The sequence below is a fragment of the Dinoponera quadriceps genome, unplaced genomic scaffold (genome assembly GCF_001313825.1).
Source record: "Dinoponera quadriceps isolate SergipeBrazil2010 unplaced genomic scaffold, ASM131382v1 scaffold566, whole genome shotgun sequence".
Taxonomy (NCBI): domain Eukaryota; kingdom Metazoa; phylum Arthropoda; class Insecta; order Hymenoptera; family Formicidae; genus Dinoponera; species Dinoponera quadriceps.
The window spans coordinates 4,411,085-4,427,978 of NW_014555972.1; the positions used below are offsets into that span (position 1 = coordinate 4,411,085).

The 16,894-nt window shown below is 43.6% G+C and overlaps 2 protein-coding genes across 4 annotated transcripts in view; one reads left to right on the forward strand and one right to left on the reverse strand.

Moving 5' to 3' along the window:
- The window catches only part of LOC106746254 (sphingosine kinase 1), a 13,897-nt gene extending 3,059 nt beyond the window's left edge, over positions 1 to 10,838 (reverse strand). The window contains exons 1-4 of the mRNA XM_014622623.1: positions 10,759 to 10,838; positions 9,538 to 10,683; positions 1,047 to 1,398; positions 102 to 470 (exon numbers count right to left, since the gene is read on the reverse strand). Of these exons, the coding sequence (XP_014478109.1) occupies positions 102 to 470; positions 1,047 to 1,398; positions 9,538 to 10,096 (1,280 nt within the window). The 5' untranslated portion in view covers positions 10,097 to 10,683; positions 10,759 to 10,838. The remainder of the gene's footprint in view (positions 1 to 101; positions 471 to 1,046; positions 1,399 to 9,537; positions 10,684 to 10,758) is intronic.
- A 1,306-nt stretch (positions 10,839 to 12,144) lies between these two features.
- Positions 12,145 to 16,878, forward strand: LOC106746253 (protein sel-1 homolog 1). Of its 3 annotated transcripts, XM_014622619.1 has the most exons (7): positions 12,148 to 12,248; positions 12,334 to 13,215; positions 13,610 to 13,857; positions 14,377 to 14,856; positions 15,040 to 15,268; positions 15,438 to 15,850; positions 16,177 to 16,878. In XM_014622619.1, the coding sequence occupies exons 2-7, from the start codon at positions 12,711 to 12,713 to the stop codon at positions 16,606 to 16,608; spliced, it is 2,307 nt and encodes a 768-aa protein (XP_014478105.1). In that variant the 5' UTR covers positions 12,148 to 12,248; positions 12,334 to 12,710; the 3' UTR covers positions 16,609 to 16,878. The 3 variants fall into 3 exon arrangements, with proteins under 3 accessions (XP_014478106.1, XP_014478107.1, XP_014478105.1); XM_014622620.1 differs by having other exon boundaries at positions 12,145 to 13,215; positions 15,438 to 15,844; XM_014622621.1 differs by having other exon boundaries at positions 12,145 to 13,215; positions 15,040 to 15,187.
- The last annotated feature ends 16 nt before the right edge of the window (positions 16,879 to 16,894 follow it).

Genomic DNA, 16,894 nt, shown 5'->3' on the forward strand with positions numbered 1-16,894 from the left:
GTGAAATCGACATGCATCGCAATTAACCGCGTCGATGATCAGCCGCGAGCCGGGTATCCGGTTGCTCGAAACTGACGACGACACTCGCCGATGAACCGTACCTGTCCAGTTCGTCGCCGTAACTCCGCGAATGCGACAACGTGCTCTCCGTGGCGCAGTCTTTGCGGCAGATCTTGCCGTTTCCGTTCTCCATTGACGGCACCCTGTTGCAAGGCAAGTACGATATCTTGCCCTTGTACGTTCTCAATCCTATCAGGCGCGCGACGCTCCAAACGGTGAACCTCTGGCCTCCGATTGCGCGCAGCCGTTCGCTCTCAATGTCGATGTCGGCTATGAGGCCCCAGCCGACCGACAGGAACGAGAAGAGAATCTGATTTCTGGTCTCCACGCGCACCAGATCCATCGGCATCCTTTTACTCTTAACCGCCGACAGCGCGCTGATCAGCATGGGATTGCGGTCGTACGGCTCCCTGTAACGTCATCCTGTTCTCTTTTCTCGTATACGAAAAAACCGGCCCTCTCGCTGTCCGCTAGCGATATCTTCACTCATTTTCAGCAAGACTTTTTATGCCGAGAAATATCGAAAATTACGAGAACAAAGGTGCGTAAACGTGAAACGGTTCGGCGAGACGACGCACGATTTTTTCTTCCAGCCGAATCTCGTATTTTCCAGATTGATATAATTTTGAATTTGTATTTTTTTAATTTTTCATTCAATCGTTGAGTGTTTTAACTCAATAGTTCCCGATATGATTGTATACATTGTGAAATGAATGAGGGCTTGTTGAGTAAAAGTTTGAAACAGCACACGGTGAGAAAAAGATTTCCTCAAATTTGATCAATTTTAGTCAAAGAAATAGAAATACTAAATCTGAAGAAACCTTTTTCTCCGTGCGTGAAAAAAAAGCCACAATATTCTTTTCGCGTACTCTACCGTTTCTTATATTTCCTTTCGATATGAGTGTATGTGTCTGTGTGTGTATGTGTAAAAGAAAATTTATACGAAAGGAAAACGATGATATTCTCTCCGTGTAAGGAAGACTTACTGTTTAGCGTGAGCGATGGACTTTGCCAAGCCGTTGCCGGAGCCGCACGGTATCACACCGAGCGGCAACTCGCGTAAAGCCTTCTCCCAGTCGGGCCTCTGAAGAAGTCCATTCACAACTTCAAAAACGATCCCGTCGCCGCCGACCATCAGCAAGCCGCTCCACTGATAGATATCTCTCGTGCGTATGAACTCGCGGGCGTAATTAGCGTGCTTAGTAATGTGAATCTCATACGGTCTCTCCGCCTCGGACAAAATCGGGTGTATCCTTTTCTGGAAGGTCTCCCTGCCTCTGCCGGACCCCGACTTCGGATTCAGCAGCACCAACAACTTGCGATTCTCGCCGGGACACGCTGAAACGTAATATTGGCGATTCTTAAATATCTCCTCGCCGAGAGGATGAGGACTTCGAAACCAAAATTTGTCGGGGAAAATTAATAACGACGACTTGTCGATTTTCAACGTATCCACGTAGCCAAGCCTCAAATTAAAGCTCTACTTGAAATTGATCGAAGAAAATAATCTTGTTGTCCATTCGATCGATACCTCGACATTTTCGCTATGGGAAAATCGTCAAATTTCCAACGGTCTGAATTTTCAAATTCAGACAACGGTAAAAAGTGAGTTAAATGAAACGTAACTCTGCGAACGATTATATTAGATGTTCTTGCAATTATCAAAAAGTCGATCTAATCGCGTTAAATCACATAATCCGCGCGGCGTTGCATCGTCGTGGCGAACGACCAGGATGACAACACACAATTCCGTCTCAAACGCCACGCTATTTTTTCCGAGTTAATTGAGTTAATTGAGATTACATAACAATTCCTACTGCGATGTGACGTAATAATCTATTACGCTTCAAACAACGCCGGCGGCGGCCGTATCTATCTCGATTCGTGAATGCGGGTCTCTTGTTTATGCACTCGAAACGACTCGAGATTCACAAGATATATATTCATTTCGTGGCATCGCACATCCGTAAGTTTCTCCTCTCGGTTAAACACGTTTGCATTGTTGATATCTGTTATCAAGGAAGGGGGATGCACGAGTCACGAGTCTCGCGTGACCGAAGCGTCGTCGTGCGAGCATTAAATTGCCGGTTAGATATCACTGTTGCATATTTCTCGTTCCGAATATTCCAAGTGAGTCTTCTCAAAAGTACGGAAGTCGAGAGAGAATCGGATGAATAATGAGCGATCGAGTTCTGTCCTATCGAGGACTTTATTACGGAAGCATGTTCGGTGTCCAACGTGACCATCTAATTCATCGTTGCTCCGCACGCAAACGCCTGACGTTTCGTTTAAGCTTGAGAATCATATAGATATATTTAGAGTCGGTTAAATTGAAAAAAGAAATCGGAAGAATGAAAAGAACCGTGCCGATTATAGAAATCTTTTACTGCACAGATTGAATAAAAATTGCGCTACGTCAGCGAACACATACATGACATAGAAATTTGAATTGCGCTACGTCAGCGAACATACATACATGACATAGAAATTTGAATTGCAACGAATTGACTTCCAAAGTCAGCAGAGAAAAGTTTACGAAACTGAAACTATAGATATAGAGAAGTTATCACGGGGTCGATTTAACTTAATATGCTTAATATAAGTAATTATCGGGAGATTAAAAAAAGACCAAAATTCTATTGAAAGAATGGAAGTAGTTAATGCGCCATGTGCAATCTTGAAATTAAGTCCGGTTAATATCATTCGGCTTGCTTCGACTGGTCATTTTTCTCATGAGAAAATTATCTTTCGTTTCACACATTTATTTAAGATAAAAATATATATTCGCCGAAAAGTCAAACAATCGTAATTATTAATCGAAACATTAGTTTGGAGCATGCCAACGATGAAATTTGTTTGGATGCAATAAAAAAATTTGTTAAATTCGAAGAAATCTTTTTCTCAGTCTATACGGTCCCAAAATTGTTTGCCCCGAAGCGTCGTCTTCCCGAATCGTGCGCGTAACGAAAAACAAAAAAGCCTCGTCATCATCGTCACAAATATCTCGAAATTACAAAAAGCGCTTCTTCTCGCGGCAAACAGTGGTTTCTGTCCAATTAACTATTCCACGGTATGTTCATCCTGTTTATCTCCGTGCGCTATGACGCACGGCTGGTAAACGTTAATCTTTAAGACCCGAGTTCGTTCTTCACGCATGAATCCATGTGTTTTGTATCATGCCACCAAATATGATTTTCTTGTCCCTCTTGATTTTATTCCACGTCGAGGAAAATGAAAAAAAAAAAAACGTCGCTTACATCTGGTGCACGTTTTATTTTTTTTTTTGAAATTCCATACATACTGCGATATTGACAAATGGTTGCATAACATGCATGCCGCACGAAAATGTATTTTTATCAGCGATTGTCTAACGAACATTTTCCGCCTTCGTGTTCGAGATGAAGATGCACCGAACGAGAGCCGAAGTCGACTTCCTGCACACAAACTGCCGCAATGATTTCACCCGAATATAAGAAATCGTTCGAAAATCTGTTGAAAACTCAGCGTTTCCCGAGGGGGAAGAGACGTTATCCGGCGAACTCTTCCGACAATAAGTTAATTTCGAGTAATGTCCGCAACTCCGCGTTTAATTGCGGCCTACACGAGTGTTACATATCGCGAATCGCAAGAAGCAGCTTAATATATGCATTACTACGATTTATTCGAAAAACTTTTCAGATCTCATTAGATCACTCTCATAGGTTACCTTGTATTTTTCCTTATGTTACATAATATTTGTATTTTTCCGTTTCTTACATAATTATGTAAAACAGATTTTGGTACGTAAAACAGAGTACAGTAATGTAGATAAACAATTTTATTTACCTTCATACACAGAAAAAAAGTGCTGGATTGAAATAAATAACTACTCAAATATTCCTTAGCAAATTTTTACTTGGATCAAAGAATTTTACTAAATAAAATAATACTAATACTAAATAAACAATATTTACTCGGCCCAAATAAAATTTACTTAATCCAAGCAAAAATTTGCCAAAGAGCGTTGCGACAACTATCTACTTGAATTACTAATATTTTTGTCCTGTTCACTTATGCGACATTGAATGTATATTCAGTGAATTGTATTATTTAATTCAAATGAAGCAGTGACACGTGCAGCGAAGTACTTATTTTTTGGCTCGACGACACAAAACATTTATTGATACTCGTGTTGAGCACTTTGCATAAGCGTGTCAATCGAGAAGACCGGGATAAAGTGTATGTAAAAAAGAAGGCTACTACACGTGTATGTAAAAAAGAAGGCTAGCAAGGCTGCTGAAAACGAGAATAAGCAAATCATCGTCGAGAATGAACCTCACCTACAGATTTTTTTATTACCTAACGTCTGAAACAAGAAATCAAGTTTTACGCATGCATTGAGAAAAAAAGTCGAGTGAGAAAAACCAAGTCTCAGGGTTACGCAAATTTTGTTGTACAGACCGCAATCGATTCGAACTGAAGAAAAATCGAGACCAATGAACAATCCGACCTAGACCGAATTTGAACTATAAAAGTTAATTAATAGTGAAAAGTTAAGGTACTGAAACGCAGTTGTGTGCAGTTGTAAGTACGTGTACATAAATGTTCTTTCAACAACATTGAAACAACGAAAGATTGATGTAATCACATTGAGAAAAAAAATATCTAAAAAATAAAAGATATTTACTCGTTGGGTGGTATTAAAAACATATATACTTGTTAATTATTATTATTATTACTATTGTTATGTATTAATATACATATTTTTGCAGTGAGAAGAAATTTCTTTCAAATAAGAAATTATACATTGTCTTAAATCTGTAGCATTGCGCGAAAGCAATTGTTTATTCTATTTAAATAAAAGAATTTTGAGAGAGATTTAAGTAAATATGTTATTAGTGTCGAATAAATATTTTTTTTACTTTTAAGATACTTTTTCTCTCACTGTGTAACGCGAGTAATTCTATCTGTGATTGGAAGCTTACGTAAATCGAACGATAAATGTACGATAAATAACAGAGATCAAATGACCGATAAAAGAAATTAAATATGACAAATGAGAGAGAGAGAAAAAGAGAGAGATTAAACAAGCGTCGCAATATTACCGAAAAAATTAAGAGAAGAAATTAATTCGCTACACGCGAGATTGACTTTATTCGATTTGATTAGAGTTGCTTCAGCCGATCGTTTTATATAGCGACTCCGCTTGACCTATATTTTGCACTGAATGTACATAAATAATGAAGTGCAAATATAAAAGAGCGATTAATGTCCATGATGTGGCGTGAATGACTTATAATACGCATGATCACAAGATTAGAAGTTTTTTTCTTCGGAGTTAAATCCACGTGCAGAAATTTTTTCAACGTTACGTCGTATTACGTATACAATAGAATAAGATTTGTATCTAGATGAGGCTACATCTTTGCGGCTATTCTCATTCCAAGTATATTCTTTGTTCCTGCAACCGCGTTGTATAAAGCAATTTACGAATATTCGAAAGAAATATTCAAATGCGCCTGATCGGGAATATTCTTGGATGCGAAATTTCTTGGAGTGAAATTTCGAGGACGTACGGGAAAAAATTAACCCTTTGCACTCGAGAGCTCCGGAACGGAGCCCTCGAGTGCAAAGGATTAATGCTATTCCCTAACCTAATATCGTTGAATATTCCCGATCAGACGCATTTAAATATTTCTTTCGAATATGCATAAATTGCTTTTGAATATCTGCTTATCGCGAACTCCATTTTGAATGGTCTTAACGAAATCTTCCATAAAGCGCAAAAAAATTTCGAATAACTTTAATAAACGGCTAGTCATTGTATTGACGCTCATCACGTCTATCGTGCTTTGGTTGTAAAAATAAATCTGATGGAACACGTAAACGTGAAAACGAGCATCATTTATAACGCGGTTGCAGGAACAAAGAATATACTTGGAATGAGAATAGCCGCAAGGATGTAGGCTCGCCTAGATTCAACGAATTTATTTATTCAAATTCGTGCGATTGCTCACCGATCACGGAGCAAATTCTCCACTCTGAATCGCATCGAGTGAACATTTTCAACCGAAACTGAAGAAGAAATCTGATGCACCTCACCGTCACCGTCATAGGAGTATATTTACTCTAATTGATTGAAGAAGCACTCGCTCGTATGGAGTTAGAATCCACCATAAACTTGAGTGAAACATTTACTCTTGCGGCTTCGACGGGCAATAGTAAATAAATACTTTTCTACTCTTCACTCGTTTTATGTGAGATTTTATTACAAGAAATTTAAAGAGCATATTATATCGTGAAATTCTTGCATCCTAATCGTCGATTACTCGAGAGAGTTACGTAATACAACACTGAAGACAATTGATCTGTTACTGTGTTTTACATCAGATGAATGGAAGCGACTTTTCGATAAGTTCATAACCTTCACCTTAGACGGTGCACAAGCAACCTAGAGAAAAGTGTTATTGTCTGGTATAATTGCTGAAAAAACTAGTCGGAGATTTGATAAATGAACGGAGATAGCGGCCGATATCTCCAAGATAAGTATTTACTCGACCATTGACTTCTGCGTATCGCATTCTCCGCGTATCGTCAGATTAATTATTCAATTTCGGGCCCGGCATACTGCGAAACGACGAAACGGGAAGCTAACAAGAAAGTAACTGGTCTTCGCCGCCTGTTATGAGGCAATTGTTGTTGCCGCAATGAACATTATTGTTCGCGCTCGCGTAAAGCGAAGCGTATCGGACTTTCGTCCGTCTTTGTGTACGAAAGTGGCAGTCGTTCGGAATGTTGGTGTATTCAAGCACAACTGAATCACACACAGATGTCGAAAGATACCGAATCCGGAAGGACATTGAGAGGCGCGAACTTTTATTACTTATATATTCTTATATTTATTTGTTGATTTTTGTCATGATTACACGGAGAAAAATAATTTGCCGGCGCAGCAAACTTTATGCTGTCACAGCAAAATCAAACAGTTATACGGACAACAAAACGATTTGTTAAGAATATTAATCGGCATTCGCTGAATTATATTTTGCAGTAAGAACAAAAATCAATAAGCGTAGGAAAACACTGTTTTGTTTTAACAGCGAATTAATTGTGTCCGAAGGACAAATTCATTCAGCAGAATATTTTCTATCCTGATAAGCGAGAAATTATTTCTGCTCTGACTAGGAATAATTTCATGATTTGATTGTGCCAATTAAATTTCATGTAATTAATTTTAACTTGATGGCTTCATTGCAACAGCGAAATTATTTTCTCCCGTGTGAATACGTATCGAAAATCCACCACGCGCCAATTGCAAAAGACGCCGCCGAGTTCTGCGACTCGCGTTTATCAGTGTGGAATTTTTGTTTTACTATTAATTACTTCCTTTGTTATCAGGAAAAGAAAGAACGATACTGTAGACAATCGGATGACGGAGACAGCGAATCTGCTTCCCTTTCGGGTTTGCTTTCACTTGACGAGGCTATGAAAGAACGTCTCACGTACTCAACGACGGATCGAACGTGCGAACGTTGACAACAAAATTTAGCAAGCATCGTCTAATACCGTGACAAAGCGATAGTTCGTTTGCGTGACGTCCGCTAATCCCCGCTCGCGTTACGACCTCGTAAAGCAAAGTGATTTGAAGACCCGATAACGACGGTGACATATTTCTGTCGTCTTTGCGAGATCCTTCACGGGCGTTCTCTTTGTACACCTTGTACACCCTCCTAACTGTTTGATTGCTTTTGTTTCTCGACGCAGCTCGGAATGCAGCCGACGATCCGGCGGAAGAAGTTGTCTCGGATTAATTCCCAGTAGCCGAGTTCTCTCAGCGGGCTATTAGCCGCTCTCCGAAATGCGACGAGAAAGAGGCGTTTCAAAGTTTTCAAGCCGAGCATGCCACCTTATGTAGTCCTTTCATCAGACCGTGAACTGTTTTCCAAACTGCAGCAAGGAAGAAGTGCTCACAAACCGTCTGAAAGTTCGATGTGCATTCGCTTGCTGAACAGTTTCGAACACTTCCTTTCTCTCTCTCTCTCTCTCTCGACGCATTCCGAAACACATCCGACTCATTCTCCAATAAGTGTTGTGTGATTCACAAATTCACTCGTTTAAAGAAGAAATTGAAGGAGAAATCTGAACATTGTTTTGGACTGCATTCGTTCGTTTCTAGCAATACACTTTTCCTGACCGTTGAATAATCCAGAGAGTCATTCGAAGCAGAGTAACATTTTGACAGCTTGATATTCCGTATGCGTCAATAAAGGTTATCATGTAACGAGCAATTGGCAGAATAATAGTGAGTGTATGCGTACGTAAAGATGTTGAGAAAGATAATAGATTAATATATAAAATTAGTCGAAATAATTCTCACACAACACGTATGCCCAAACGACATCTCCGAGACGTCTTTGCGACGTTTTTATTTTTTCTGAGTTAATTAATACAACTGCTGATTGCGCGTTCACTATCATACGCGAGCGAACGATCTTTTTCACGGAAGTATATGCGAAATGTCACATACTGAAATATTCACGAAGTATGTACGAGACGTTATCAGGAATATCGCTTCTGCTTTGAACGCCGTTGTTAATTAACGGTCGTGAAAAATGCGCGGCTAAAAAAAAGGATGCGACCGGTTGATTTTTAGCGGCTATTGATCCAGTGAATGGTGAAGCATCCGCGGGATGAGTGTACACTTGCTTTCAAAACGGTGTGAACATTTTTCCCTCGATGCAGTTTCGAACCCAAACAATGGTCCGATGGAAGAGAACTCGTTTGATAAAAATAAGACCTCTTATCAGACCATCAACATCGTGTCCCCGCATTGCATCGGGAAAAGAACTTTCAAACCTTTTGAAAGCTCACCGTACACTCGCTTTCAAAACGGCTCCGACACTTTTCTTTTTTTACGACGCAGTTCGGAACGCGAACAATGGACCAATGAGAGAACTCGTTTCTGAATAACTTCCAGAAGTTAAGTTCTCTCATTGGAGACCATCGGCTGCGTTTCGGACCGCATTGAGGAAGAAAGCGTTCGGGAACCTTTTTGAAGCCGAATGTACGTTGACGACGTATTGTGTCAACATATCAAACGTCTATTTTTTTATTCGCAGTCAAACGTTAGAACCACCTTGACGATGAATTCAAGAACATAAGAGTAGACTATGAATATCGTTCTTATGCCGGTATTCAAGTCATATCATATATTTAAGACCATCCTAAGTTCATCTTCGGGTGTTTCGTAACCAATAAGACGATCTGCGCAATATCTGAAGATGAACTTAAGATTATCTTAAACATAAGATCCGACGAGTACCGGCCTCGGGGGACAAATTCTCCTACCGGATGCGCTTGCCTACGGGAAGATCGTCGTCGAGAAAGAGAGGGAGCGCATCCCTCGCGACTGTTTTTCCGCCGGCGGTGATTCCGCGAGATAAAAGCGTTCCAATCGATGCAAGCACGCACACAAACACATCGGCCTGACCGACTCACCCCTCATCAACGCATCCAGATTGCCGTGGCTGGGGCTCATGAGGCTCCTGGGTACGGGCGCGTTGGCGACCAGGCACTTGATCGCCAGCCGCCACCTGCTCGCCTCGCGCAGATTGTCCTCGTACTTGTCGAAGCTGCGGAAACGCAGCGTGATGGTGGTGCGTTCGCGCCTGATGCCGCCCTTGACCCGCGTCTTCTTCAACGCGTACGCGTATATGTAGAGGTACGCGGACGTGTCGAGCTCGTCGTAGTAGCTCGCCTGGTACGTCTCCACCGACGACGAAGACGACTCCACCAGCTTCACCTGCGACTTGGACGCGCCCGGCCGACAGGCGCAACTGCCCGCGTTTCTGCGCTTCGAGCGCATGCACCTGCAGCCGATTATGTCACCTAGGGCGATCGTCTCGCTCTTCGTCGCGCCGTTGTGCTCCTTGTGCAGGCTCAGACCCTTCTCCGTCAAACGTACCTTGTAGTACGTGTTCCGCTTCGATGTCACGTAGAAGATCTCCTCGAGCACCACCGCGCTGTCGCCCGGGTTCCCCTGACCATTGTCCTCCATCGCTCGCCGATAAAAGGAGAGCTGCCTTTCTCGCTCTGCCACCTTCGCGATGCCTCTTCCCCCCTCCCCCCCCTTCTCCCCCTGCGCGTCTTATCTCACCGCCGCGTTTTCTCTCCCGCCACCTCGTCCGCAGTGCAAACGGGACGATAGTCTAATCACCTAATACGTCCTCCTCGTGATCTCGCATTCGTGCAACGATCGTAACGGTGATCGAAAGTGGAACGAATGACGCGGGACAACAAAGCGAGCTCCCACGTAGTAAACAAACGACTTCGCTCCTCTTCTCCTCACTATCTAGTTCTCTCTTTCTCTCTCTCTCTCTCTCGCTCTCTCTTGTCGCCGGACTCCCACGATGGTGGTTGTGTTTACCGCAACGCCGCTGGAGTAATCTGCCGGAAGGTCGATATCGTCGTCGCCGGGACTGCCGGCATGCCCTTTATCGATCTTTCGCCGAGGGTAGCACGTGCGAGCGAAGAGAACGAGCGAACAACCGGCCACTCGCGATCATCGTCACCAATCACACGAACTTCCCTCAAGAAGCGACGCGGCGACTACAAATGGACGCTCGCCGCGCTGTCCTTCCTCGGCTGGAAGAAAACAAAAGAAAACGGATATTACGCACACACACGAACGTTCACGGATGACTCGCGGGAGATACGCACGAGGCGTGTAAGGTTGCGCGGTCGAAGCGACGGAGCGGCCGTCGAGCAACTCGGGGCGACTCTCGATGCGAACTGTCGAGCCGTCTGGTCAGCTCGCGTCAGCTGCGCGAAATTGGCTACTTTTAGCACACGTCAAGGCGAGTCTACACCGCATGGCGGCGTCGCCGGGGCTGCTAACCCTGTGTGTAACCTGAGTTCTGCAGAACCGACGCTGTCACCCGGCCTCCCCCACCGCCCGGTGCTCTCTTCGCGACTCGTGGATCATCCCCACTGCCTGGTCAGGTTAAAATTTAATGATTATGGCTGGTATACAGTGCGCCGTGTGTTAGGTTCCATCGCGATGCGATGGAAGTACGATATGACGCTCTATCTCGCTAACCCAGATAAATGTTATTAATCGGTCTTCCCGATTATCGTCGAACGACAAGTTGTGCTGAAATTGACGCTGGAAATTGACGCTGAGTATTTCTATTATTTATTTCGATTAGTTTAATTTGATTTTCAAAGTGAAAGTCATCCTTAATGTGGGGACGTGCCCGGAAAAAAGGTGTGCCGAAATTTAAAAAATACATCAGTTCTCCGGAAGTTGTCATAATCGAGATCCGAATACCGAAACAATCCCTTGAGTTTTATCGAAATATCGAATGTATACGATCGCTTTTTCATCCGACTTATTATTCTTACCTGTTATTTTTACTACTTGTTTTCCCAGTATTCCGTTTAACATGTAATGTCACAGTATTCCGTTTAACATGTATGAAATAGATATAATTCAGCTAAGTCGATTAGATAAGACGGATGATATCGTGTTGCATATTCGAACCTTGCACCGGCACACTTCAGGGATGTCAAAGTACGTTTCAGCGCCCTGATCGCCGTTGGCGTCAATATTCCGTTTTTTCTAACTTATTTGCGAAGTATTCAAGTCCGAAGTTCCAAAGCCGTCGTTTTTTATAGCGTATTTGCATTCAAACTTAAAACTATTATCGGAATATCGTACGATCATTTAAATTTCCACCTCGCAAATTACCGTGTAATATACGGTCAACTTCACATGTTACAAATTACTAATTTTTCTAACAACGAAAAATAATTACCTATCGTCGTTATGAGAATCAGTAATTTGCAAACTCGCGACCGTTTACTTATTAGCGTTATCTGACGCGGAAGTGATTACACCCCTATTCGACTTTTGGAATATTTAAAAACCGCCGAGCGTGCAACAACGAATGGAACGTGACGAGGACATTTTTTATCGCTGGCTCGTGATTGGTCGCTCTTCCGATGCACTCTCGCGCGCACGTATGGACGAGCCGTAAGCGCCAGCATGATCCGTCACCAAGTTGACAGTTTACGATCATCCCTACCTACCAGAGCATCAGTCGGGAGAAGCGGGCCGAAAATTTGCGATCTATAGCCGAGCCTGAGAGACCTCTCGTTTACTCGTGTGAGTCACAATCGGTCGCGGTGCTGTGCCGTTAAAGTCGCGCGTAAGTACGAACAAACGTGGCACGCATTCGTCCTTCGTGGGGAGGCAGCGCACGCGATTTTATTATGGCGATTACATGCTTTTAGCGCGAACAGCTGATTCGGCGAGTCTTTTCCCGCGTGGTGCGAAGTAACGTACAATCGGAGGGAGAGAGAGAGAGAACGCGAGAAACGTCCGTGACGACGACGAAGCGCACGCCGACGGTCCTGTTTGTTGTTGACACAAGATTCCGCTCGAGAAAGATGCGTATTGACGTGTCCTAATGACGTAATTGGTCGAAGAGGCGAGACGGTTCACGCGCGTATGTCCACGTACGTATCAAGTGCGATCAATCGTGCGCCTCTTATGTCGCGGGAACCTGCAAGGTCGACGACGACGAGCGAAAACGTCAAGATCGCTGGAGGTGTGATGAGGAGGCCGTGAGATAGGTGTCGGTGTGCGTGTGTGTGTTCCGTGCCGAGCAATGAAGTCGAACGTGCTTACACTGGTATCGTTATTGCTCCTGGTGTGTTCGTGTCTCCGGGCTAACGCGGAATTGGAGGGTGCCGCGAAGAAACGCGGCGACATCGCGCAAAAGTCGAATTCCAACGAGGAGACGGAGGAGGATGTCACCAATGAGGACATGGAGAACGCCTTCGAGCAGCTGCGCGAGCTCAGGGCGCTGCGGGAAACTATACTGAAGCTGGTGCCAGCGTCCGATTCGCTTATGAATGAAAAAGTTAGCAAGCACAGGAAGGAGGAGGCGGAGGGCAAGGTGGACAGCGTCAGCAAGGAGAGTCTGGAGAGCTCGGGAACGAGGAATGTGTGGATGAAGACTATGATAGCTCAGACCAAGGACATAGATCCTATGGACATAAACAGTAAGCAGCTGGACGAGGAAGATATGGAAGCCTGGGAGAATCACGAGCAGTACGAGAGTACGCTCGAAGAGGAGGTCCAAGAGCCGCTGTCGCCGGAACAACAGGCAGGTAAGCTTGTGAAACATTTGATCTTCGATATTTTACTCGTGTTGTTATGCTTTGTGACAATGGTTGCGTCCAGAAAACACAACGGTTGAGTGATTCGTCGATGTAATTGGTCTAAATTCAGGGATCTAAGGGTAAAGACCAATAATCGATGACCGTTCACTGATCGCTTGTGTTTTTTGAACCCAGCCAACGTGCATTGAGTACTACAATCGCTGTCACCGAGCGCTCAGTGAGCTCTTGGATCTAAATGTATACTTTTAGATCTGATTAAGATCTAAGAGTCAACTAGATCCGAAAGCTCGCTGAGCTCAATGCTTAGTTGTAGCGTAGTAGTAGTTGATTACACCCCCGCATTGTGTTTTCTTACCGTTACAAAATTGAATTTGTCTTCCAGCCGAGCAGATATTCAAGAATGCTCAAAGTATTTTAAACGCAATGCGTGCCAACAAGTCTGAGGGCTACGAATTGCTTATCGAGGCAGCGCAGCTGGGCCACCGAGAGGCCAGATCTATGTTGGCATGGGCGAGATTACTGGGATCTCGTTTGGGCCCCACTTCTTTGAGAGTGTCCATCGATGACATACCCAGCATATTTGAGATATTCAAAGAGCTTGCAGATACGGGTCTTCCATCGGCCCATATGGTATGTACAACATGCGAAAGTCAATATTACAGGTGCCCAAAAATAATCAAGTATCTCAAACTGAAACTACTGAAAAGTAGTTAATAGTCAATAGAGAAGTTTTTATTTTTCAATCATATAATAAGTTAAATATTATCATCCACAAAAATATTTTTGTTTTAACTTTCTCAGAGTACTTACAATCTGTCATGGATCGACAATGAGTAAATTTTATAAGGTCAATGTTAGTACGCTGGTGTTTTCCCACTGGAGAATACTTTTTAATATACAAACTCAATCAATGAAGTGATATTTAAGTTACACAAGTTTGATCACAAGAATATTACACTAAGGAAATATTTATATGTTGCTACTTAATTATTGTGTATTATTTATATATCACTGTTTATATTTATTACACGGCTCAAGCAGAAGCTGATAAGAATAAGAGTTTGGTGAATAAATAAATATTTGATTGCTTATGGGTGCCTCTAATATTAAGCATTGTGGACAACGGAGTGAAGCATTGCGTTCACACAGGGAATGGGATTTTTGTACGCGACCGGAATTGGCGGCGTTAATGCATCTCAAGGGAGAGCCCTGCTTCACTACACTGTAGCCGCTCTTGGCGGCGACACTCGGGCGCAAATGGTAATGGGATACCGTCATTGGGCCGGTCTGACGACGTCACCGTCCTGCGAGCGAGCGTTGGATTATTATCGAAAAGTCGCGAAGAAGGTCGCGGAGGAAGTGTCGCTCAGCGGTGGCCCGGTTGTTCAACGTGTTAGGCTGCTGGACGAGCATGAGAATCCGGGATACACTTCCGGAATCTTCGACCAGGATTTAATCGAGTACTATCAGCTGTTGGCGAAGAAAGGCGACACTCAGGCGCAGGTCGGGCTCGGTCAGCTGCATTATCAAGGAGGCAGAGGAGTTCCTTTAGATCACGAGAAGGCTGTACAATATTTCCAACATGCTGCCGACGCCGGCAATCCTGTGGCAATGGCTTTCTTGGGAAAGGTGCGTATCCCCGTGTGGCAATAATACTCTAACAAAGCTGTTGGTTTTATAGTAAAGCTACCGGCTTCTTTTGAGATAAAATTACAATATTAATTTTAACGGAAAAAACGTCCGATTTAACTGCACCACACGCGCTCTCTCTCTGACCTTCATCAACCCGATTCCTCGCCTGTGTATTTACAGATTTACCTGGAAGGGAGCGAGATCGTGAAGCAAGACAATGAAACGGCGTATAAATATTTCAAGAAGGCCGCTGAGCTGGGCAATCCGGTCGGCCAAAGTGGATTGGGCCTGATGTACTTATACGGAATGGGAGTGGAGAGAAATACCGGTAAAGCGTGGCAATATTTCCATCATGCTGCGGAACAAGGCTGGGTCGATGGGCAACTGCAATTAGGCAACATGTATTTCAGTGAGCATTCGCGTGTTCATAACTCCGTGCTCGGTTAACGTTTATCTAATCGCCATCCGCGTTGCAGCATGCACGTTTGCTTTTAATTTCGTCGATCATCGCTTGCTGCTTCCCGATGGCTCCTTCACAGACACACCGTAATTTCACGACAATTGAATTCACTTTACAGGTGGCATTGGTGTTAAACGGGATTACAAAATGGCGAATAAATATTTCAATTTAGCCAGCCAATCCGGCCACGTGTTGGCGTATTACAATCTCGCTCAGATGCACGCCACCGGCACCGGCATGGTGAGAAGTTGTCCCCCGGCTGTGGAATTGATGAAGAACGTCGCCGAGAGGGGAAAGTGGAGCGACCAGCTGATGGTGGCGCACACAGACTACAGAGAAGGCAGAGTAAACGAAGCATTCCTAAATTACGCTCTATTCTCCGAGATGGGTTACGAGGTCGCGCAAAGTAACGCGGCATTCATCCTGGACCGAGGAGAGACCGACGTTCTGACGGAAGAGGAGGGCTTAGTCAGAGCCTTAGCATTGTGGACGCGAGCTGCAGCCCAAGGATACTCCGCGGCACAAGTATTAGTAAAAATATTTCTTACCCATAAGGGAACAGAATAAGAAAATTGCTTTTTCAAAATAATTCCTTATATCTCGGGAAAAGAAATAACTCGCGTTACCATTAAAAAAAATTATCGCTATATTAGCTGTTTTTAAAAATAGCTTACCGTTATTGTTACTCGGAAAGTAACGAATTGTTACGATTTTTTTTGTCTTGTTTACCAAGTTTTAAAGACTTCACGATTCTCTATCGGTTACTCGATGCACATATATTCTGCCTGTTCATAGTGACGATAAGTACTAATGAACTGATAAGTAGTACAAATGAGCGACTACCTTCTCGTGCGCAGGTGAAACTTGGTGACGCTCACTACTACGGTAGAGGTACCAAGGTCGATTACGAGATTGCTGCGGGCCACTACCGTTCGGCATCTGACCAACAGCATAACGCCCAGGCTATGTTCAATTTGGGCTACATGCACGAACGTGGCCTGGGTTTGGCGAAGGATCGACACTTGGCCAAACGATGCTACGACTTAGCCGCCCAAGCCAGCCCAGACGCGCAGATCCCCGTAGCGCTGGCCCTGATCAAACTCTCCTTCCTCTTCGGCCTGGATTATCTGCAGGAATTCAGTTTGGTCGATCAGCTGGATAAGTGGGATCAGCTGCTCGGGCAGAACTGGGATCTTTATCTTATCGGATTTCTCACGGGAATGCTTAGTCTTATTATATACTTCCGCAGACCGCAGCCACCTCCCCCACCGAGACCTCCTGTTAACTAAATTTTGTACTTTTACTCATTATTTCGTACATATATAAAATATACAATAGATTTTTCTAGACCTAAGCTTGGAAAGAATTTTATAAAGGATTTCGTATACCGGGAAATCATTTTTGATAACGCAATTCGTCCTTCCCAAAGCGATACAGGCTATGTATAATCTCGAGTTCGATATTATTTTCAGCAATTCAATGTATGTCACAATTGATTTTACCTCTGACCGGTGCAAATGATAATAATAATAAATTTGCCGACTCTTGTGGCGCTCTGATGTGGCGTTTCTCAAT